Raw genomic sequence first — 23,728 nt, forward strand, 5'->3', positions numbered from 1 at the left:
TTCACCGATGTCTTCAGAAAGAATGGGGTGTCAGCTACGACATGACATATAGACTTTGAAAAAATATATTTTGGTTATTAAACTGGGTTTACATTAAGTGAAGTGGATTTACACCCGGTAACAAAATTTCACCATGGGATCTGTACTACATAGAAATGCATATTTATGAATATGAATGTCATTCTCTTCATGGTGATGTATCCTAAATAGGTACACAAAAAGGTATAAATATACAATATACTCCTTTGCATATTTGGGTATTAAACAACACACTGGCTATTATTTTAATGAGTTCCGCCCCCAAACAAGACCAATTTTGGTTGGTCCACATAGGACCAAATCTGAAACAATCATAGAACGCCTGTTTCACAAGTTTCAACATCAAAGTACAGCACAGCATAGAACAGTAGAGTAGAGTAGAGTTCAGTACAGTATTTAATTTCAATAATACAAATTACCCCACTGAAGACGTTCCTTAAAAAAAAAGTATACTCGGTCATAAGACTTTATATGGGCCAATAAAATTCAGAATAAAAAGGAAAGTTTGACATCTCCCATTGTCTGAGGGTGGTTTTAACCTTCCTGACTTGGAAGTGTATCAACTCGCTATTCCAGGGCTTCTACTTGTGACATATTGTTCAATGCACTAAAGAGAAACAATGGGAACATATTGAAGATGAGCTCATCCCCAGAATATTTTTACGTGTCTATTTTCAAAGGATAAAGTTAAGAACATCAACAACTTCATAGTTAGGAACACCATAAAAACATGGAAGAAAATGAAATGTATTCTACAAAAAAACAGTATTACTCCCTAAAAACACAACCTTATGGAACAATCCTTGGATAGGTTTTAGGAATTCACCGATACATTGGTCCGCATGGAAAACTAAAAGGAATAGAAACCGTAAACGACTTGGTAACAGGTCATTAAAAAGTCATTTTGGACTGACCAATTTAGATATTTTCAATATCACAGCTCTATTTATCCCCGTCCCATCCCTTGACACAGCTCTGTTTATCAATTTCCCTGTCCCAACAAAGCTCTGTTTATCCCCGTTCCCTAACACAGCTCTGTTTGTCCCCGTCCCCCTGTCTCGACACAGCTCTGTTTATCACCGTCCCGTCCCGTCACAGCTCTGTTTATCCCCGTCCCGTCCCCTGTCACAGCTCTGTTTATCCCCGTCCCGTCACAGCTCTGTTTATCCATGTCCCCTGTCACAGCTCTGTGTATCCATGTCCCCTGTCACAGCTCTGTGTATCCATGTCCCCTGTCACAGCTCTGTGTATCCATGTCCACTAACACAGCTCTGTTTATCCATGTCCCCTGTCACAGCTCTGTGTATCCATGTCCCCTGTCACAGCTCTGTGTATCCATGTCCCCTGTCACAGCTCTGTGTATCCATGTCCCCTAACACAGCTCTGTGTATCCATGTCCCCTAACACAGCTCTGTGTATCCATGTCCCCTAACACAGCTCTGTTTATCCATGTCCCCTAACACAGCTCTGTTTATCCATGTCCCCAACACAGCTCTGTGTATCCATGTCCCCTGTCACAGCTTTGTTTATCCCCGTTCCTCACTAGCTCTGTTGTTGATCCCTATTCGATGGCCCTCAAGTTATGGAAAACAAAGCAGGTTGTGTGCAGTGCAGTCTGCTTGACAGTGTTAAATAATCAACCATGAGTTCAACCTTCCCCACCTGCTCTATACAGGTGAGTCTGGATCATTCAGCGCTACCCAAATGAATGCAGGCCTACTAGAAGATAATATATCTAATACCATGTCCACTCCACTATCAACAACAGCAGCCTGCCTGGGGGATGGGATGTTACATCTGTGTAGAATCACATCACCAAGGTTTGCTGCCAGAAAACACAAAGTAAACAGTCATGATGCTTTATACAGTATGATCGTTATACTGTTTGGAATGACCAGATGATAATGATTGAAATTGCTGTTTAGTCCCTGGGTATGTAGATCTATGGACAACATCAGACACAAAACAACCGTTCAAGTGGAGGATAGGACGATTTAGTTTATTTACAATGTAGGCTAACCGTATCAATAGTATCAGAACCACTTTGCATTGTACTGCTGCTATCAAATCTAAAACTGACACCTAGCTGGCTACTGTGGAATTCTCTGATCACTTCTCTCAAGCAAGAGAGACTAATTTGCAACCTGCTCAACAAGTTTGGTTTGAGAAATCTAAGGGAGTTTTGTGCATGAAATACGGTTTTAAACACAGCAGACTAATTATTAGCTATCTAGATAGCTAAAATGACAAAGCAGACGTTGCTATCGTTTAGTCGACCAACTTCAAACGAGTTCGTGTGAGGAAGGCACACTATCAGTGTTGATTTAAAAAACAATCCATATTTCAAGTGCATCAACAACAACAACAAAAATCCCTAGTTAGGCATAATACAACTAGTACGTAGCTAAGTACATTCAATCAATATTTTATTTAAGTAAGGACAGTAGCTCAATGTTTTCACAAGCAATATCATCCCAACAAAGATAACATGAGCTCGCTGGGAAAGGCAGTTTGGGGTCGCTTACCTCTCACCATTGGGCAAAAAAAACGTCAACTTTATCTTCTTTTCTGTCCCCAGTGAAAAATCTAAATACCCCCGACAAGGTCTCCCTGGCGTTATGCAGCCGTCTCGTAATGGCAGGATGGTGTAATTCCGAGAGTAATGTGTAGTTTAATAAACCGGACCTGTTGCTGACAGCTTGGTCACATAGACAACATGGATAACAGGTGAGTCGCCGGTGCGCGGGCACGCCGAAGTTTGACTGGGAGGAGGGGAGCGCGCATGGAGTTATCCAGCTGATTAGACAATCTTCATCGTCGGTATAGTAACGTTCGCACATTTGTTTGTGCATGCCGCCACCTACTGTGCGGGAGTGTGTGGTCGATCACGTTACATTTTGTGACACAAACATTTAAAGGAAGCACCATTTAAAATTGTACCAACAACTAACCCTACACCTATATAGCATAACTTTGACCCTTACTGCTCCTACTCCAGGCTGATGGCCTGGGAGGACAGGTCTCTTTCGTTCAACACACCTTGTTACTCTTCTGCAGTAAAACCTTGTACATCCCTAGTACTTTTAAAAAATGTTCATTTAACTTTTATTTAACTAGACAAGTCAGTTAAGATCAAATTCTTATTTACAATGACTGCCTACCCCAGCCCAACCCGGACGAAGCTGGGCCAGTTGTGCTCCAACCCTACGGGACTCCCAATCACAGCCAGATGTGATGTAGCCTGGATTTGAACCAGCTACTTCTCTGCAGCTGTCAACACAACATCTATTCTCTGTTATTTGCATTCCATTTATGCGGTACAGGTGATAACCATGGCAATTAATGCTAAGAAGCCAACCTTACTGAAGCACAAATTTGTATCTCTATGTATTGGCCTAGGACTACTACTCACCCCTGACTTATCATCCTCTACTCAGCATATGGCACCTTCTGTTCGACTCTGACAACCTCAAACTGTCTCTATTGCACCGGGAACTTCTGATCCCCAGCAACATATCCCCCCGATACGACACATTTATTTGTCCCATGCCCTCCTGCACAATTCTTCTGATCCCCCCCGATACGACACATTTGTTTGTCCCATGCCCTCCTGCACAATTCTTCTGACCCCCCCGATACGACACATTTATTTGTCCCATGCCCTCCTGCACAATTCTTTTCATCCCCCCGATACGACACATTTATTTGTCCCATGCCCTCCTGCACAATTCTTCTGATCCCCCCGATACGACACATTTGTTTGTCCCATGCCCTCCTGCACAATTCTTCTGATCCCCCGATACGACACATTTGTTTGTCCCATGCCCTCCTGCACAATTCTCACATCTCGGAATCTCCATCCTATACACTGCTGCATCATGACCATAAGCTTGGCATCTAAAACACCTTAGTGGGTTCGGCACAAAAGCTCTCAAGGGTTAACTGACATATACTAACATGACTTTGCCAGTTAAAGACTCCGCTTCAAAACTCAAAAGGACAGACCGTGTCTTCTCAGTTTCAACACGCTCGCCACCGGGTCTGCGTCACACCAGACAACGGGCATCACAGACACGGGGAATCCTCCATTTCAGTTGCTCCACCTCAACACTTAACGACACCCCAATAATCACTCCTTTTAAAGGCGCCCTGCTCCGGAGAGCAAAGCAAGTCACAGGTCTTGTCCCTTGCTCCCTCTGGGTGGAAGAAACATGGAAAATTATCACAAGTCCAAATCGAACAACCTTCACTGATTTAACAGTAACCAATTTATTTTCCACCCAGCCTGAGACTACATGTGGGTCAGCCAAAAGGCAGGGATCCACTTTCTCCAAAAATGTCACTCCCACTGGGCCAGAATCATTCTTTGCATGACCATCGGTGTGAGGCTGGGACTCTGAGGTCTCCACCACACCTACCACCACAGGTAATTCATCCTCACTCTCGTCAAGTTCAATTTGTGAGCCATCAGAGACAGCAGAGTACGTTTTGTAGTACTTGGTGCCATTCTTCCTCAACACATACTCCCTCCTGCACTGGGCTCTTCTTCTTCCTCCTCGCTGTCCATAATCACATCTATCTGTTCACCACACTCATGCCTCACCTTCATCCACTGTACTGTTTGCAGAACATACCCACCTTCTGTTCCTGAACCCAATGTACTAGTCTGGCTATCGCTAGCCTGGCCATGCCTGCAAAATGTGCCACAGTCGTCAGCCAGGTCTCCTCCTCGTCATCCATCTTGGGACGTGTCACATCCTTCCACCCCTGATCTAAGGTCAGTTTTGCGGTCAGTTATTGGTCGTGTACCCCTCCTAAGACGTTGCATGCATCAACTAATGGTTGGGTGCCACGTCATCAACTGCACCATTGGGCATCTGATTACTATATTGCTGTGTTCAAAACAACTGGGAACTCTGAAATCTCCAACTTCTGACGTTATTGAGTTCAAAACAACTGGGAACTCTGAAGAAAAAAAGCTAGTTCCAACAGGGGAAAAATCTTTTGAATGACCATCCAACTCAGAATTCCATGTCGGAAACTCGGGCATCTTTCTAGAGCTCCGACTTTCCGACCTCAAGATCACTGGCATCATGATTTGACCTTGTCAAATACAAATGGGTGGGTCATAAACCATATTTTCAGTTCGCATTTGGTAAACTGTGACAGAAGGTTAGATAGACTGGGACAGTCTATTTGTACCCCAAAGACAATTCAATTCAATTTTGTGTGATTAGGAAACATGGCATAGTAATTTAATAGGATCTCTGTGGTTGTACTGCCAGAGGGTAAACTGATCCAAGATTTATGCCTACAGACATACTGACTTCCCAAGCCAGCCACACACACACACACACACACACACACACACACACACACACACACACACACACACACACACACACAAACACACACACACACACACACACACACACACACACACACACGGCTGTGTGTGTCGCTGGAAGTTGCCCCATCAGTTCTTTGATACATTTTAAATTCTACTGCCTAAAGAGGCCTTGCAGTTGCGTCACAATCACCTAGCAACTGCACCAGGCGTCATGTTGGAAGACCAGAGTCAGTCTGGTGGAGTAGCCACTCAGCTGTTGTCGAAAGAATTGATGCTGTAGTCTCCCAACTTCCCTCTATGGACGGGTTGGTTGTTTAGCAACAAATCCGACTGGTGCACAACTATGGGGTAAACTATATTTCATCCCCAACGTTTATTGAAAACAAAGTTGCATAATGAGCACTTGATTCTCAAATACATCTTTACAGTTGTTGATTAGCTAGCTAGCAAATATTTTGCAATATTATCATCAGTTGTGTTTATTCATGGACGCCAAGGGAAGCCACCCCCCCCCCAAAAAAAAAACATGAAATTATTTATCTTTCATGTCTTTGTGTTTCATAATTGTCCTTCAATTCACAAAAGGCAGAACGTCTCTGACAGGAGAAAGCATCCGAGCGAGTAAAACAGCATCCCTCTGTCTCTATGTGTAGGCCATCTATCTGATACTGTCTGATCCAAATGAGTATGACATTGTTGCCACCCGTAGAGAGAATTTGGACTCCCTTGACAATAAAAGTATAAAAAATGTGCCAATCAGCGTTGAGCTAAACTGAGCGAGTTCAACTGTGAATGGTCCTGCCGGGAAGAAAAAAAAGTGTCAAGGGAAGCCAGCTTGGATTTGTTGTCTCTTCTGTCAAATCCCATACGTCATTAAGAGAAACAACTTGAATTGTTGCATCTCATTGTGTTGTTGTCCTCCAGTGGCTACCTAGCTAGCTACAATTGTCCCTTTCCTAAATTAGCAATGGATGGAGATAGGGATTTGGACTTGTGGTTTTACTTAATTTTCAGTACTGGCCAATTATTATAATGGTGATTCTGATCCAACCATTCATTCATACATTGTTGCGCCCCTGGCCTGAGAGGATGGAAGTTCTATATGTAGCTAGATGTAGAAGGCTAATGTTAACTAGCTAACGTTGCCCATGAATGGAAGTCAGGCTAGCGAGCAAGCATTTTAGCCAGGTAGCCTAGGACAACAAAAAATAAAAGTGTGTACTGTATGATAGACCGTTTCCTCAACATGAAAGAGAGGAGGATGGCATTGGCGTTTCTCTACAAGTAGGGTGAATCAACATGTTTTTCTACTTGCACAAACGTGCACTCGCGCACGAGCAAACAGAAATCAGAACCATGGACAGCCACATCATGTTTAGCTTATGTTGATTGGACTAAATCGTTTTTGGTATCTTTAAGTTGTCACTGTATTAGACTAAGCAGAGGTGATTTGATGATGTTGAAGTTGAAATGGTGCAGGAATTTTGGACGCAGCTGCTGTTTTCTTTGCCACTTGCAGTAACTGTCTGTGGTTCTAAATCAATAGTTGTTTAGTGGGCCGAAAATGTTGGATACTAACTCGCTTGACCATGCTGTAGGTCAAGTAACCGTCTGTTACATGCGATATGCATCGTGGACTTCACCGGACAGAAGTTGCTATCTGGTTTTGTGATCATCAATCAAATGTATTTATAAAGGCCTTTTTACATCAGCAGATGTCAAAGAGCTATACAGAAACCCAGCCTAAAACCCCAAACAGCAAGCAATGCAGATGTAGAAGCACCATGGCTAGAAAAAAATCCTTAAAGGCAGGAGCCTAGGAAGAAACCTAGAGAGGAACCAGGCTCTGAGGGGTGTCCACTCCTCTTCTGGCTGTGTCGGGTGGAGATTATAACAGTACATGGTCATTTAAAGCCAGATTGTTCTTCAAGATGTTCAAACGTTCATAGATGACCAGCAGGGTTAAATAATAATCACAGTGGTTGCAGAGGGTGCAGCAAGTCAGTACCTCAGGAGTAAATGTCAGTTGGCTTTTCATAGCCGAGCATTCAGAGGTCGAGACAGCAGGTGTGGTTGAGAGAGAAAGAGTTGAAAACAGCAGGTCCGGGACAAGGTAGCACGTCCAGTGAACAGGTGAGGGTTCCCTAGCCGCAGGCAGAAATGTTGAAACTGGAGCAGCAGCACAACCAGGTTGACTGGGGACAGCCAGGAGTCACCAGGCCAGGTAGTCCTGAGGCATGATCGTAGGGCTCAGGTCCTCTGGGAGGGGAGGGAGAGAGGGAGAGAGAATTAGAGGGAGCATACTTCAAATTCTGTTAAAATAGAACTTTGTTCTATTTGTTATACTTGACGCGCTGCAAGTCCCATCTCTCCCATCTCCTCATTGGTTTTTAGGAGCATATACCCACATGGGTGATTGAAAGATGAACTGAGGTCCACACTCCAGTCGGTGGTGGTGGTAATGCACCTTAAAGTTGGTTGCTAACCGCCATATAAAGTCCAAAGAAGAAGAAGCCGCCTAAATAGGAGAGATTACTTGAAACAAACTCGGTTTACCCTTTTATCTGTGGATTAATTCTCGGAGTAGAGGACCTTGTGCATTTCAGGTCAAATAACAACCCAATGTTTGGCTTCCTCAGTGATTTTACCCCCGCACCGCTACTGATTAGCATAGACATGACATCATACAAAACACCTCCAAACAAGACATGGTATCAAGAATAAGATCAAACGAACATACACAATTCACCATGACAGTTTCTTGTAATTATTGCTTGCTATCTGGCTATCAAGAACCATAACAACACACGGCTTTTTGCCCCTTTGAAGCTCCTGCATCATTTTTGTGACTTTGCTAACCCCTGCAGAGGACAGAATATTTCCAAATAATTCCCATAGAGGACTGTAGTGGCCGGAATCCTGTTTTAGCATGGGCCGCGCCATTGAGGACTTTCACCATTTTGAAGTAGTCAACTGTGTGCGACTTCCTATGGGTTAAGGAAGGATCACATGATTCCATCTGGGTCATCAGGAGGGATCAGTCAAAGACAGTACAGTATGAAGATAGGCAGAAACTTATTCTCTAATAGAAATCCCTGATTACGCTTTAAGGTGTTGTCATGGCGACGTTGGCTAGTTTAGCTCATGCAGAAACACATCATCTGGATTTGATTTGATTTGAAAGGTTGTCTGGCGCGGAACTGTGCAGGCCGTCAAATCAAAGGCACGCCTTCAGTATAATGTTGTTTTTGACAAAAATGTAAATGTGTGAGTTTGTCACTTTCATGAGGTTGGAGTAATAACATGTTGAACTACTGAAGACATTGGCTCAAGTTGAGGTTGTGCCTTTAGATTTAAAAAGAATGAACTACTAAGGAATAATGTTCAACTTCTTGTGAACAAACATTCTATATCTGTAGGAGGCAGTAAATCGCCAACCTTGGCTTTATACATGTTCAAACAACACACTCTAGGTGGAAGTATGCACCCTTTCAGTTTGTTTGCCAATACATAGAAGTAGTAGAATAACAAAATTGACTAGGCTTACTTCAAAATGGAGATGGCCTCAATGGCGCTGCCCATGCTCTCACAAATGCCATGATGGATCAGATACAATTTTGGGATGTCTATGGGTATTCTTCTTGTTGGATCAGCTAAAAAGGAGGACAAGGAAACAATAATAAGAAAATACTCTTACTGTTTTTAAGATTTCCATAGTGTTTTTATTCTATTAATCACATAATACTGTAACTATCACATAATACTATAATTTCAGAGATTGGTAAAATATTGATATAATTAAAACGTCTTTATTGTGACCGTGAACGCACCCCCGATTCCCCGACACTGACTAACTACATGACCCAAAATGCATTTCGAGAAGATTTCCGAGAGATTTACGTCTTCTCAAATGTATTTCCGACTTACCGTATTGCGATTTATTTACATGGCGATCACCTTGTCCTGAAAATGTTCAACAAGAAACCGCGAAGAAACTTCAGGCAAAGGAAAGGAAAATCGAGCGATGAAGATGAACAGAAGAGCGGAGAGGATGATGGAAGTAAAACACAAGCTACCGCTTCTAGCATAAAGCCCGTCAAGTTGCCGCAGAATCGGGGAATCTCATGCAGTTCCAAGCGGGAGGCGATGACACCCAAGTCGGACTCGAGTGGTGCTGAAGACGCGGTAGAATATGGTACTAGCGGGCCGATCGTTGGCACTAGACCGCCTAACAGTAAAGAGGACAACAATGGACGGAAGAAGAAAGGAAACGTGCTCAGCTTCTCTAATGAGAAAGAAGGTAAGCGTTTGACTTGTTTTGTTATGTAAACTCACAGTCCACAGACGTATTTCAAACGTCACTAACTGACAGTAATGTGGGTGTTGTGTAAGAGTTTCTGTAAAGTGGCTTCCCCTCCTTGTCCTTAATTTGTACTGTCTGAAAAGTGAAAACACAGGACTGGTGGCGGCAACAATATGGGACATTAATTTAATTTTCCATATATGAATTTCCTATCCTTCACCTGGCTAGTTCTCTAGTTCAGGTGGAGGAGAGGGGTGAATCACAATTGTATTTCCTTGATTCCATGCATTGTTGCTTCTTGCCTCCTTCTCAAAACACATTGGAAGAGAAGATCAGAGGGGAGGGCATGAGGAATCAAGGAAATACAATTTAGATTCACCCAAGGTTTCAATAACATGTTTGACAAGGATATGAAGCCATTTCAGATGTACGGTGAACCCAATGTCTTGATTTAGAGAGACAATCAGTTGTGTTATTAATAACAGTTTTTTTCTCTCTCTCTCTCTTCCCATTTTGAAGGATCTGAGTTCAAACTAAAGAAATCGTCAGATAAAGCTGTGGTCTTCCAAGCCAGGAGAAAGGAGGCTTCCCCTGCAAAGACCTCCCGGCCTACTGGTGAGCACAACGTTGCCATTTTAATGCTGTAAAAACACACCACTGTTACGGCTAGATGATTGATCAGTCTAACCATGTCTGTTTTGACCCCAGCCAGGAAAGATGTGACTGTGGTTGCGTCCCAGAAAGAGAGGTCCGGTAGCAATGTGTCCGGAGAAGAACTGTCATCAGAGAGTGACGGAGAGGGAGGTGCCAAGTCAACCACATCCAGCTCTGCCTCCTCCATGTCCTCCACATCCTCCAAGTCCTCCACTCAGAAACAGAAACCAGGTCAGTCTCACAGATAGCTAGGGCTCCAAAGAAAAGGCTATAATTTATCCAATGCCAAAAATGTCCACCAGCAATCAGCCAAATGCTGGTGGAAATTCTGAGTGGCTAGTAAGTTTTATTTAAATTGTATTTTTTTTATCAGTCAGCCGCACTGGCTGGTAGACGCAAAAGTTTGTTTCAGGAAATGGACAAAATCAAATAGCTCCGAAGAATGAGTTTGTCTTAACCAGCCTGTAGCTACAACGGCCCCTTGCAGGGTAAGATGGTCCATCACTGGTCTACACAGAGATAGGCAGCATTCTGAAGAGACATCCCGTGTGTGTGTGTGTGTGTGTGTGTGTGTGTGTGTGTGTGTGTGTGTGTGTGTGTGTGTGTGTGTGTGTGTAGTGGTGATCCCAGATGCAAGAAGGATCCAGGCGGCCAGAAGGCAGCGTCAGGCGGCCAGAGCCCAGAAAGACTATATCTCCCTGGGGAGAGATGGGGAGAGCTCCCCCCGGACCCCAGACCAGGACCTGGAGGAACGCACTGACGAAGATTATGATGATGATGATGAGCCAGACGACCATGAACGCAGGATTGAGTTTGCCCCACGGTCCAAAACCATCAGGGAGAGGATAGCAGAGAAGATTGGTGAGAGGAGAGAGTTGAGAGAATGGAGGATCTATTGTTTTGTGGTCCTGGACAACAGTTTATTTTTTTATTCGTTTTAGTAATGAATAATAAACAGGCAGTTTATAATCAAACCCCATAATGATGTATCTATGGCTTCGAGACAGTGTAGTGAGTTGTAGATGACCTTATCACACCTCCTTTGACTGAGTGCTGAAATGTGTTATCTTTGTTTTTAGTCTTTGTTGTGTTGATACTGGAGGGAGTGGCAGTGTCTTTCTCTCTGTATTTCCCTATAGGGCTCTGTTGCTCTATCCCTGCCTGTTCGGTACAGGAGGTAGTGACAAGTCTGTCTTTCTCTCTGTATTTCTGTGTATGTTTCTGTCGCTCCATCCCTGCCTGTGTTGGTACAGGAGGTAGTGGTGCTAGTGAGTCTGACGACCAGGAGAGCGAGGACAACAACCTCTGGGAGGAGCAACAGATTGGAAAGGGAGTCAAGAGACACCCTGGGGAACAGGTAATATAGTCACCCCTCTGTCTCACCTACCCACACACACACACTTTCACTTTAATTCCACCACCTAACTCTGTCTGTCCCCCTAGAGTCCATCAGGCAGTGAGGGCAGTGGCTCTGTGAGGAGCAGCAGTAGTAGTAGACGGAAACAGAGAGTCAACATCCCAGAGTGTCTGCCTCCCATCAGCCTCAGCGTGGTGAAGAAGAGGATCACTGGGAAGTCAGTTCATTTATCCTTCCATTGCCCTCTCAATACAATATACCTCATGTACTCTAGCTGAAAAATGTTTGTCTAGTAAATCAAAGCTCCACCTTTTCTCCATTTCTCTTCTCTCTCCCGTTCATCCTCCCACCATACCTCTCCTTCTTCCTCTCCTCCCCCTCTCCAGACTGTATGATCTGCGGGAGGTCCACAGGGCTCATGAGGCAGACCTGAGGAGGATAGAGGTGGACATGGACAGCTCTAGAACCTCTCTGGAGAACCTGGAGAACAGTTCCTCCGATCGCCAGCTTCAGTTCTACCGGGACACCAACACCTACATTCAGAACCTGGTGGAATGTCTCGGAGAGAAGGTCAGAGAACAGAGGGATTCTGGAAGTGTCTGTTGGCATGATCTGTTCTTTAAAATGACAAACAGAAGCACTGTGAGATATAATGTGAACGTTTGTGATTGAGACAGTGTTAAGGAGGGGTGATAATAAGAGTGATTGACTGATTAATTGATCATTTCTAGGTGGTAGAGATCAACAGTGTGGAGGTGGACATGCACACTCTTCTGTCTGACCAGGCGGAGGTACTGTTGTCAAGGAGACGAGAGGCCATACGGCAGGAGTCATGTCGCCTACAGCAGCTCAGCTGTGAGTGTGTTTGTGTACTATGATTGTGTGGTCCTAGTCAGTGAAAAGGCAGAATGTTAACCATAGTACTCCTCCTCACACTCTCTTGATCTGTTTTATTTTTTCTAGCTGTAGTTGGGTGAATTTCTAGACTTATTATCACTCTCTCACTCTAGATGCCACTGATCCACAAAGGGAAGGAGACTCTGGGGAAAGCGGGAATGAGAAGACAAATAAAAGGTGAGTGAGAATACTCCCTTTAGTACTTACACATCGCTTTAGCGTTCACCTGTCACAATGTCACGCGGTCATTTCCACCACTGCCTCACAATGTTACGCGGTCATTTCCACCACTGTGTCACAATGTTACGCGGTCATTTCCACCACTGCCTCACAATGTTACGCGGTCATTTCCACCACTGTGTCACAATGTTACGCGGTCATTTCCACCACTGTGTCACAATGTTACGCGGTCATTTCCACCACTGTGTCACAATGTCACGCGGTCATTTCCACCACTGTGTCACAATGTCACGCGGTCATTTCCACCACTGTGTCACAATGTCACGCGGTCATTTCCACCACTGTGTCACAATGTTACGCGGTCATTTCCACCACTGTGTCACAATGTTACGCGGTCATTTCCACCACTGTGTCACAATGTTACGCGGTCATTTCCACCACTGTGTCACAATGTTACGCGGTCATTTACACCACTGTGTCACAATGTTACGCGGTCATTTCCACCACTGTGTCACAATGTTACGCGGCCATTTCCACCACTGTGTCACAATGTTACGCGGTCATTTCCACCACTGTGTCACAATGTCACGCGGTCATTTCCACCACTGTGTCACAATTTTACGCGGTCATTTCCACCACTGCCTCGCAATGTTACGCGGTCATTTCCACCACTGCGTCACAATGTCACGCGGTCATTTCCACCACTGCGTCACAATGTCACGCGGTCATTTCCACCACTGCCTCACAATGTTACGCGGTCATTTCCACCACTGCCTCACAATGTTACGCGGTCATTTCCACCACTGCCTCACAATGTTACGCGGTCATTTCCACCACTGCCTCACAATGTTACGCGGTCATTTCCACCACTGCCTCACAATGTTACGCGGTCATTTCCACCACTGCCTCACAATGTTACGCGGTCATTTCCACCACTGCCTCACAATGTTACGCGGTCATTTCCACCACTGCCTCACAATGTTACGCAGTCTTTTCCACCACTGCCTCACAATGTCACGCGGTCATTTCCAACTACTGTTTGATCTGATCATCCAGGGAGTCAGGAGAGCCAGGTGAGGAAGACTATGGTAGCCTGACCGCCGACAGCGAGCCTTCCCCTGAGGAAGAGGCAGAACTGCAGAGGGAGAGAGGTGAGAGGTGTAGCTGTCTTGGGTGAGGACATATGTCCTCCACTTACCAAATGTGTGTTGGTGACACCTTGAATTCAGCTTAGTATTTCATTCCCAAATGGGTGTTTGCAATATTCTAAATATATATAGAGTTTAGTGCTGCTCTCTAAACCGTAGAATAACAGACAGCGTTTCCACTCTCACATCTCTTTATCCCTCCTGTCTAATTCAGCGGAGATCCTGAGCAGGTCCCAGGATGTGTTCTGTGACGTGCAGGAGGACTTCTGGGAGGTGAAGAAGGTTCTGTCTCGCTTCAACGAGTGGAGAGTAGCCTTCTCCGAGTCCTACCACTCAGCCTACATCAGCCTCTGTCTGCCCAAACTACTCAACCCACTCATCAGACACCAACTTTTAGGCTGGAACCCCCTACAGGTACGGTACACACACACACACTCTGTACAAAATCCATACTGGATGTCACACTGTTCATTCTTTGTGTTTTATTTTGACATACCTAAGTATATGGTGTCATATAATAATTCTCTGTGTGTATCAGGCTGCAGGAGAGGACTTTGAGGCTCTGCCGTGGTTCTCTGCTGTAGAGACGTTCTGTCACGGACTGGGTTACCAGGAGGCAGAGCACACTGACAGGAAAACACTGCCTGCTATCATAGAGAAGACTCTCCTGCCCAAGATACAAGGTCACCATACACACATACATGCATATATACAGTACCAGTCAAAAGTTTGGACACTAATATTAAGGGTTTTTCTTTATTTTTACTATTTTCTACATTGTAGAATAACAGTGAAGACATCAAAACTATGAAATAACACATGGAATCATGTAGTAACTAAAAAAAAGTTATAAAAATCCATATAAATCCACACTTCAACGAGTGGAGAATGAAGGAAAAGCAGCCAACAAGTGCTCAGCATATGTGGGAACTCCTTCAAGACTGTTGGAAAAGCATTCCAGATGAAGCTGGTTGAGAGAATGCCAAGAGTGTGCAAAGCTGTCATTAAGGCAAAGGGTGGCTATTTGAAGAATCTAAAAATAATAATAGGCAGCTCTGCAGAGTGGTCACTAGCTGGCACAGACACAATGTCATAAAATCTGATTATAAACCTAACCTTAACCACACTGCTAACACTAAATCTTAACCTTAACCACACTGCTAACCCTAAAGCCTAATTTTAAATTATGACCATATATATATATATATATATATATATATATATATTTTTAGATTCTTCAAATAGCCACCCTTTGCCTTGATGACAGTCTTGAAGGAGTTCCCACATATGCTGAGCACTTGTTGGCTGCTTTTCCTTCACTCTCCACTCGTTGAAGCATAGCTTCTTTGAAGAATGTAAAATATATGTTGATTTGTTTACTACATGATTCCATATGTGTTATTTCATCATTTTGATGTTTTCACTATTTTTCTACAATGTAGAAAATAGTACAAGTAAAAAACTTGTATGTGTGTATACTAAACTCCATACTGTCTCACTTCAATGTGCGTCCCTCCTCCTTCCAGGTTTTGTGGAGTTGGTGTGGGACCCTCTGTCCAGCCGTCAGTCTCTGTGTCTGTCTGAGCTGTGTCACAGGCTGCAGGATGACTACTCTCTGTTTGATGGAGAGAAGAGCAAACCGGTCAAGGTAACCGTTAATATTGCGTCTACAGTGCAGAGCCCGGGTCTATCAACAACACTCCCAGACAGTCACATATGCAACTCCCCACCAGACACAGCCTGTCTCCCCCTCTGTTTCCAATGCAGGTTGACGTTTTATTGTCATGAATCCTGTCCTGGAGGCAGAACTGAGCGACTTCGTCTTATATAGGCCAGCTGCAGAATGGGCTATATTGTAAAAATTTATGAATATTTGGTCATAATTTAAGGTTAGGCTTTAGGGTTAGCAGTGTGGTTAAGGTTAGCATTTAGGGTTAGCAGTGTGGTTAAGGTTAAGATTTAGTGTTAGCAGTGTGGTTAAGGTTAGGATTATAATCAGATTTGATGATGTTGTGTCTGTGCCAGCTAGTGACCACTCTGCAGAGCTGCCTCAGAACAAGATTCATGACTAAAAACGCTAACTTGTATTTCAAACAGTATATAAAGTGTACCTTTTAAAAAAACTAAATACTAATACAGTGAATTCGGGAAGTGTTGAGACCCCTTGACTTTTTCTACATTTTGTTACGTTACAGCCTTATTCTAAAATTGATGAAATAATTTTTTTCCCCCCTCATCAATCTACACGCAATACCCCAAAATGACAAAGCAAGCTCTGTCAGGTTGGATGGGGAGTGTTGCCGCACAGCTATTTTCAGGTCTCTCCAGAGATGTTCGATCGGGTTCAAGTTCGGGCTCTGGCTGGGCCACTCCAAGGACATTCAGAGACTTGTCCCAAAGCCACTCCTGTGTTGTTTTGGCTGTGTACTTAAAGTCATTGTCCTGTTTGAAAGTGAACCGTCACCCCAGTCTAAGGTCCTGAGCACTCTGGAGCAAGTTTCCATCAAGGATCTCTCTGTCCTTTGCTTTGTTCATCTTTGCATCAATCTTGACTATTCTCCCAGTCCCTGTAAAACATCCCCAAAGCATGATGCTGCCACCACCATGCTTAGCCTTAGGTATGGTGCCAGGTTTCATCCAGATGTGACGCTTGGCATTCAGGCCATAGAGTTCAGTCTTGGTTTCATCAGACCACAGCATATTGTTTCTCATGGTCTGAGTCCTTTAGGTGCCTTTTCGCAAAGTCCAAGTGGGCTGTCATGTGCCTTTTACTGAGGAGTGGCTTCCGTCTGGCCACTCTACCATAAAGGCCTGATTGGTGGAGTGCTGCAGAGATGGTTGTTCTTCTGGAAGGTTCTCCCTTCTCTAGAGAGGAACTCTAGAGCTCTGTCAGAGTGACCATTGGGTTCTTGGACACCTCCCTTACCAAGGTTCTTGTCCCCCGATTGCTCAGTTTGGCTGGACGGCCAGCTCTAGGAAGAGTCTTGGTGGTTCTAAACTTCTTCCATTTAAGAATGATGGAGGCCACTGCGTTCTTGGGGACCTTAAATGCTGCAGATATTTTTTGGTACCCTTCCCCAGATATGTGCCTCGACACAATCCTGTCTCGGATCTCTACAGACAATTCCTTCGACCTCATGGCTTAGTTTTTTTCCTCTGACATGCATTGTCAACTGTGGGACCTTATATAGACAGGTGTGTGCCTTTCCAGATCATGCCCAATCAATTGAATTTACCACAGGTGGACTCCAATCAAGTCTACAACTTGATTGGAGTCCACCTGTGGTAAATTCAATTGATTGGACATGTGTCGAGGCACAGATCAATGGAAATAGGATGCACCTGAGCTCAATTTCAAGTCTCATCGCAAAGGGTCTGAATACTTATGTAAATAAGGTATTTCTGTTATGAATTTGTAATACATTTGCAAACATTTCTTAACCTGTTCACTTTGTCATCATGGGGTATTGTGTGGATTGCTGAGGATTTATTTTATTTTTTTAATCCATTTTAGAGAAGGCTGTGACGTAACAAAATGTGGAAAGTCAAGGGGTCTGAATACTTTCTGAAGGCACTGTCTATATACAGTACCAGTCAAGTTTGGACACCTACTCATTCAAGGGTTTTTCTTTATTTTTACTATTGTAGAATTATAGTGAATACAACAAAACTAATGAAATAACACATATGGAATCATGTAGTAAACAAAAAAGTGTTCAATCAAAATATATTTGAAATTCTTCAAATATAGCTTTGCTTTGGGAACCACTGCCCTAGTCAAGATTCTAGTCACGAAGAATGCCAACCAGAAAGTTGACTGGCTGTAGTCAGAATTGGAGAGAAACATTTTGAAACCTACAGTGAGGGGGAAAAAGTATTTGATCCCCTGCTGATTTTGTACGTTTGCCCACTGACAAATAAATGATCAGTCTATAATTTTAATGGTAGGTTTATTTGAACAGTGAGAGACAGAATAACAACAAAAATATCCAGAAAAACGCATGTCAAAAATGTTATAAATTGATTTGCATTTTAATGAGGGAAATAAGTATTTGACCCCTCTGCAAAACATGACTTAGTACTTGGTGGCAAAACCCTTGTTGGCAATCACAGAGGTCAGATGTTTCTTGTAGTTGGCCACCAGGTTTGCACACATCTCAGGAGGGATTTTGTCCCACTCCTCTTTGCAGATCTTCTCCAAGTCATTAAGGTTTCGAGGCTGACGTTTGGCAACTCGAACCTTCAGCTCCCTCCACAGATTTTCTATGGGATTAAGGTCTGGAGACTGGCTAGGCCACTCCAGGACCTTAATGTGCTTCTTCTTGAGCCACTCCTTTGTTGCCTTGGCCGTGTGTTTTGGGTCATTGTCATGCTGGAATACGCATCCACGACCCATTTTCAATGCCCTGGCTGAGGGAAGGAGGTTCTCACCCAAGATTTGACGGTACATGGCCCCGTCCATCGTCCCTTTGATGCGGTGAAGTTGTCCTGTCCCCTTAGCAGAAAAACAAGCATAATGTTTCCACCTCCATGTTTGACGGTGGGGATGGTGTTCTTGGGGTCATAGGCAGCATTCCTCCTCCTCCAAACACGACGAGTTGAGTTGATGCCAAAGAGCTCCATTTTGGTCTCTTCTGACCACAACACTTTCACCCAGTTGTCCTCTGAATCATTCAGATGTTCATTGGCAAACTTCAGACGGGCATGTATATGTGCTTTCTTGAGCAAGGGGACCTTGCGGGCGCTGCAGGATTTCAGTCTTTCACGGCGTAGTGTGTTACCAATTGTTTTCTTGGTGACTATGGTCCCAGCTGCCTTGAGATCATTGACAAGATCCTACCGTGTAGTTCTGGGCTGATTCCTCACCGTTCTCATGATCATTGCAACTCCACGAGGTGAGATCTTGCATGGAGCCCCAGGCCGAGGGAGATTGACAGTTCTTTTGTGTTTCTTCCATTTGCGAATAATCGCACCAACTGTTGTCACCTTTTCACCAAGCTGCTTGGCGATGGTCTTGGAGCCCATTCTAGGTCTACAATCTTGTCCCTGACATCCTTGGAGAGCTCTTTTGTCTTGGCCATGGTGGAGAGTTTGTAATCTGATTGATTGCTTCTGTGGACAGGTGTCTTTTTATACAGGTAACAAGCGGAGATTAGGAGCACTCCCTTTAAGAGTGTGCTCCTAATCTCAGCTCGTTACCTGTATAAAAGACACCTGGCAGCCAGAAATCTTTCTGATTGAGAGGGGGTCAAATACTTATTTCCCTCATTAAAATGCAAATCAATTTATAACATTTTTGACATGTGTTTTTCTGGATTTTTTTGTTGTTATTCTGTCTCTCACTGTTCAAATAACCCTACCATTAAAATTATAGACTGATCATTTCTTTGTCAGTGGGCAAACGTACAAAATCAGCAGGGGATCAAATACTTTTTTCCCTCACTGTAACCTACTTCCTGTGAGTGTGTCAGAATGTAAATAAGTCTAGTTCCCTCTGTTTGTCCCTGTCCTGTGTTTAATTCAGTCTTGTCCCCTGCCAGGCGTTTGTTGAAGCAGTGAGTGGTAGATTGAGGAGTTCAGTGGATGATGATGTCTTCATTCCTCTGTACCCTAAGAAGTGAGTGAATCCACCCAGGGTTGTCTCAATGTGATTCTTTTAAGTAGTTCATCTAGACCAAGGCACTCCAACCATGTTCCTGGAGAACTATCCTCCTGTACGTTTTCACTCTAACCCCAGTTGTGATCAATTAATCAACCAGCTAATTATTAGAATCATGTGCGCTAAATTAGAGTTGGAGCGAAAACGTACAGGATGGTAGCTCACCAGGAACAGGGTTGGAGAGCCCTGAGCTAGAAATTTCACACTGGAACATGTGTTTATACCAAGCTTGTCATAACGTAGCTTACTTGACCATAACTGCCAGGTGTTTTGACAGGTTTTTAGATGACAAGTCCTCTCCACAGAGGAGGTTCAGAGACCAGCAGTTCTGGACAGCTGTGAAGGTACGTAAAAACACTGTTTTAAAATATTGTCTTTTTTCAATGGTGTGCTTCCCATGAGTTGATGGTGTACTGTAGTGACCATGTGGCTCAGTTAGCCCATTGAAACTTCCCACTACAAATGTTAACTCCAGTTCGTATAAACTGGTAGCATAGCTAACATACAGAAATCTGTGGTGGTAGTCAGTCGGTTTTAACTGCAATGCATTTGATTGGTGACAATGACATGAATTATCCATACAAGCATTATACTAAGATGTTTACCTCAACATAGTGTGAAATACACATATGAACAATAGCCTAATGCAGAAAATTACCAAAATTACCACCAATAGTTAAGTCAAGAGATAGACAGAGCTTTGTGTGCTGGTTAGTGCAGCTACAGTGCATTCGGAAAGTATTCAGACCCTTCCACATTTTTTACGTAACTGCCTTATTAAAAAAATATATATATTAATTAATCTGCACACAACACCCCATAATGACAAAGCGAAAACAGGTTTCTAGAAAGTTTTGCAAATGAAAAAATAAATAAAAGCAGATGGCCTCCCAACTGGTGCAGCGGTCTAAGGCACTGCATTGCAGTGCTAGAGGCGTCACTACAGACCTGGGTTTGATCTCGGGCTTTATCACAACCTGAATGCCAAACATCACGTCTGGAGGACACCTGGCACCATCCCTACGGTGAAACATGGTGGTGGCAGCATCATGCTGTGGGGATGTTTTTCAGCGGCAGGTACTGGGAGACGAGTCAGGATCGAGGGAAAGATGAACGGAGCAAAGTTCAGAGATCCTAGATGAAAAACTGCTCCAGAGGGCTCAGGAATTCCGACTGGGGCGAAGGTTCACCTTCCAACAGGACAACGACCCTGAGCACACAGCCAAGACAACGCAGGAGTGGCTTCGGGACAAGTGTCTGAATGTCCTTGAGTGGCCCAGCCAGAGCCCGGACTTGAACCTGATTTGAATATCTGAAAATAGACCTGCAAATAGCTGTGCAGCGACACTCCCCCTCCAACCTGACAGAGCTTGAGAGGATCTGCAGAGAAGAATGGGAGAAACTCCCCAAATACATGTGTGCCAAACTTGTATTGTCATAACCAAAACTCGAGGCTGTAATTGCTGCCAAAGGTGCTTTAACAAAGTACTGAGTAATGGGTCTGAAATACTGATGTAAATGTGATATTTCAGTTTTATTTTTTTGGTTTTGCTTTGTCATTATGGGGTATTTTGATGTCATTATGGGGTATTGCGTGTAGATTGATGAGGGGGGGAAACTATTTAATCTATTTTAGGATAAGGCTGTAACGTAACAAATTGTGGAAAAAGTTGAGGGGTTTGAAAACTTTGAGTGCACTATATTCCCAGACTTTGCTGCATTGGCTACAGCTCAGCGTTCAACACCATAATGCCCACAAAGCTCATCACTAAGCTAAGGACCTTGGGACTAAACACCTCCCTCTGCCACTGGATCCTGGTCTTCCTGACAGGCCACCCCCAGGTGGTAAGGGTAGGCACCAACACATCTGCCACACGGATCCTCAACACAGGGCCCCTCAGGGGTGCATGCCTATTCCCCCTGAACTCCCTGTTCACACACGACTGCGTGGCCAAGCACAACTCCAACACCATCATTAAGTTTGCTGACAACACAACAGTGGTAGGCCTGATCACCGACAACGATGAGACAGCCTATAGAGAGGAGGTCAGGGACCTGGCAGTGTGGTGCCAGGACAACAACCTCTCCCTTTGTCTTGCTCAACGTGAGCAAGACAAAGGATCTGATCGTGGACTACAGGAAAAGGAGGGGACGAACATGCCGCCATTCACATCAACGGGGCTGTAGTGGAGCGGGTCGAGAGCTTCAAGTTCCTTGGTGTCCACATCACCAACAAACTCTCATGGTCCAAACACACCAAGACAGTCCTAAAGAGGGCACGACAATGCCTTTTCCCCCTCAGGAGACTGAAAAGATATAGAAATGTTCCCCAGATCCTCAAATAGGTATACAGCTGCACCATCGAGAGCATCCTGACCGGTTGCATCACTGCCTGGTATGGCAACTGCTCGTCATCCGGCCGTATGGCGCTACAGGGGGTAGTGTGTACGGCCCAGTACCTCCCTGGGACCAGGCTTCCTGCCATCCAGGACCTATATACTAGGCGGTGTCAGAGGAAGACCCTAAAAAATTGTCAAAGACTCCAGTCACCCTAGTCAGACTGTTCTCTCTACTACCACACGGAAAGCGGTACTGGAGTGCCAAGTCTAGTTCCAAAAGGCTCCTTAACAGCTTCTACCCCCAAGCCATAAGACTGCTGAACAATTAATCAAATGGTCACCTGGACTATTTACATTGACCCCCACCCCCATTTGTTTTGTACACTGCTGCTACTCGCTGTTTATTATCTATGCAAAGTTACTTTACCACTACCTACATGTACAAATGACCTGGACTAACCTGTACCCCTGCACGTTGACTCTGTACCGGTACCCCCTGTATAAAGCCTCATTACTGTTATTTTGTTTCTTTTTGATTTTATTTTTTACTTTAGTTTATTTAGTAGATATTTTCTTAACTCTTTCTTGAACTAAATTGTTGGTTAAGGGCTTGTAAGGAAACATTTCAAGGTAAGGTCTACTACACCTGTTGTATTTGGCGCATGTGACCAAATACAATTTGATTTGATTGTCTCTTTCTATTTCTGTAACATCCAATGCTTTTAGTGTCGTTTTCTATCTTGTGCATCAGCTGCTAGGTAACGTTGGCCTGTGGGATGGGCTGATATCTGAACATGTTCTGAAGGAACTAATGTTGGACAAGCTCCTGAACCGTTACCTGATGATGCCGCTACTCAACGAGACCCACTCACATGACTCTGTCCACACATGTAAAAAGGTGTGTAGGTGAATCGCATGTGTGTCTAATGTTAATGTATTGTCTATGGAGGTTGCTAGTTGTTTGCTTGGGGAATAACTGCTCTGCTGTCTTTAGAGATGACTCAGTTTAGTGGTGTCATTTTCAAGTTTTTCTCAAATGAACGAAGATTTGCCTCTCGCTCTTCCTCTCTGAGCAGGTTGCTGTGTGTTTTCCTAAGTCCTGGTTTAAAGACGTGAGCTCCTGTCCCTCTCAGCTGAAGTCCTTCAGTGACCACCTCCTCCAGACTGCCCATTCAGTCTGCAAAGAGCAGCCTGACCACCCAAACACACGGTAACACTGCCTACCTACCTCAAATGTACTTTTAGGATATAGGCAGATTAATGTACCATGGTGAAGGTAGTGTTTTGATGTTAATGTATGTAATGTGGTTTCTGTAGGGCTGTGGTGAGCGACGTGCTGACCGTTTTGGGAAGCATCCAGGCCTGGGACAAGGTAGAGACGATATCAGACAAATACCATTACAAAGACCTGGTGGACACACTCAACCTGTCCTAGTGTGTCCTACTGTGTCAACCATACATCATGTAATATCTGTTGTAATTGTGTGTATTACACAACTTTATTTGTACTTTTTTTATATATAAATAAATATTTGAGTTCTGTTAACAGATGTTTGGTCCAGTTCCTCTCCAAACTGTTTTATCTTTGCTTCGGTCTTACCTCACAAGAAAAAAGTTGAGTGCTTGTAGCTTCATCCCCAGGGCTAAAAATGCATCCCTCCTTCCTTGTAAAAATGTGTTGAATGAGTGTTTTGTGTGTAGAGGAGGCGCAAACAAATAATTGTAAAGTATGTAATGGCAGTGTTTTAAAAAAAAAAAAATATATATATATATATATATATATATATATATATATATATATA

The 23,728-nt window shown here is 43.9% G+C and overlaps 2 protein-coding genes across 2 annotated transcripts in view; one reads left to right on the forward strand and one right to left on the reverse strand.

The window, feature by feature from the left end:
- The window catches only part of LOC115161768 (intersectin-2), a 41,594-nt gene extending 38,787 nt beyond the window's left edge, over positions 1 to 2,807 (reverse strand). Inside the window, exon 1 of the mRNA XM_029712553.1 lies at positions 2,565 to 2,807. The gene's annotated coding sequence lies outside the window, so the exon portion shown is untranslated. The remainder of the gene's footprint in view (positions 1 to 2,564) is intronic.
- A 6,484-nt stretch (positions 2,808 to 9,291) lies between these two features.
- Positions 9,292 to 23,472, forward strand: LOC115161957 (GC-rich sequence DNA-binding factor 2). The gene is made up of 18 exons (XM_029712813.1): positions 9,292 to 9,689; positions 10,212 to 10,307; positions 10,401 to 10,577; positions 10,965 to 11,207; positions 11,600 to 11,703; positions 11,790 to 11,920; positions 12,090 to 12,273; positions 12,435 to 12,558; positions 12,714 to 12,777; positions 13,837 to 13,931; positions 14,143 to 14,342; positions 14,467 to 14,611; positions 15,455 to 15,576; positions 19,469 to 19,545; positions 19,865 to 19,931; positions 22,678 to 22,824; positions 23,003 to 23,136; positions 23,244 to 23,472. Exons 1-18 carry the CDS (start codon positions 9,359 to 9,361, stop codon positions 23,359 to 23,361), a joined length of 2,559 nt encoding a protein of 852 aa, XP_029568673.1. The 5' UTR covers positions 9,292 to 9,358; the 3' UTR covers positions 23,362 to 23,472.
- Positions 23,473 to 23,728: the final 256 nt, after the last annotated feature.

This window comes from Salmo trutta, chromosome 25 (assembly GCF_901001165.1).
Source record: "Salmo trutta chromosome 25, fSalTru1.1, whole genome shotgun sequence".
Taxonomy (NCBI): Eukaryota; Metazoa; Chordata; class Actinopteri; order Salmoniformes; family Salmonidae; genus Salmo; species Salmo trutta.

What these genes read in the sequence shown, in the direction of transcription:
- LOC115161957 (XM_029712813.1), top strand. Translation starts at nt 9,359, where the DNA reads ATGTTCAACAAGAAACCGCGAAGAAACTTCAGGCAAAGGAAAGGAAAA. An exon ending in TGGAATGTCTCGGAGAGAAG is followed by an intron (nt 12,274 to 12,434) that starts GTCAGAGAACAG and finishes GATCATTTCTAG; the next exon opens with GTGGTAGAGATCAACAGTGT. An exon ending in TCTCCTGCCCAAGATACAAG is followed by an intron (nt 14,612 to 15,454) that starts GTCACCATACAC and finishes TCCTCCTTCCAG; the next exon opens with GTTTTGTGGAGTTGGTGTGG.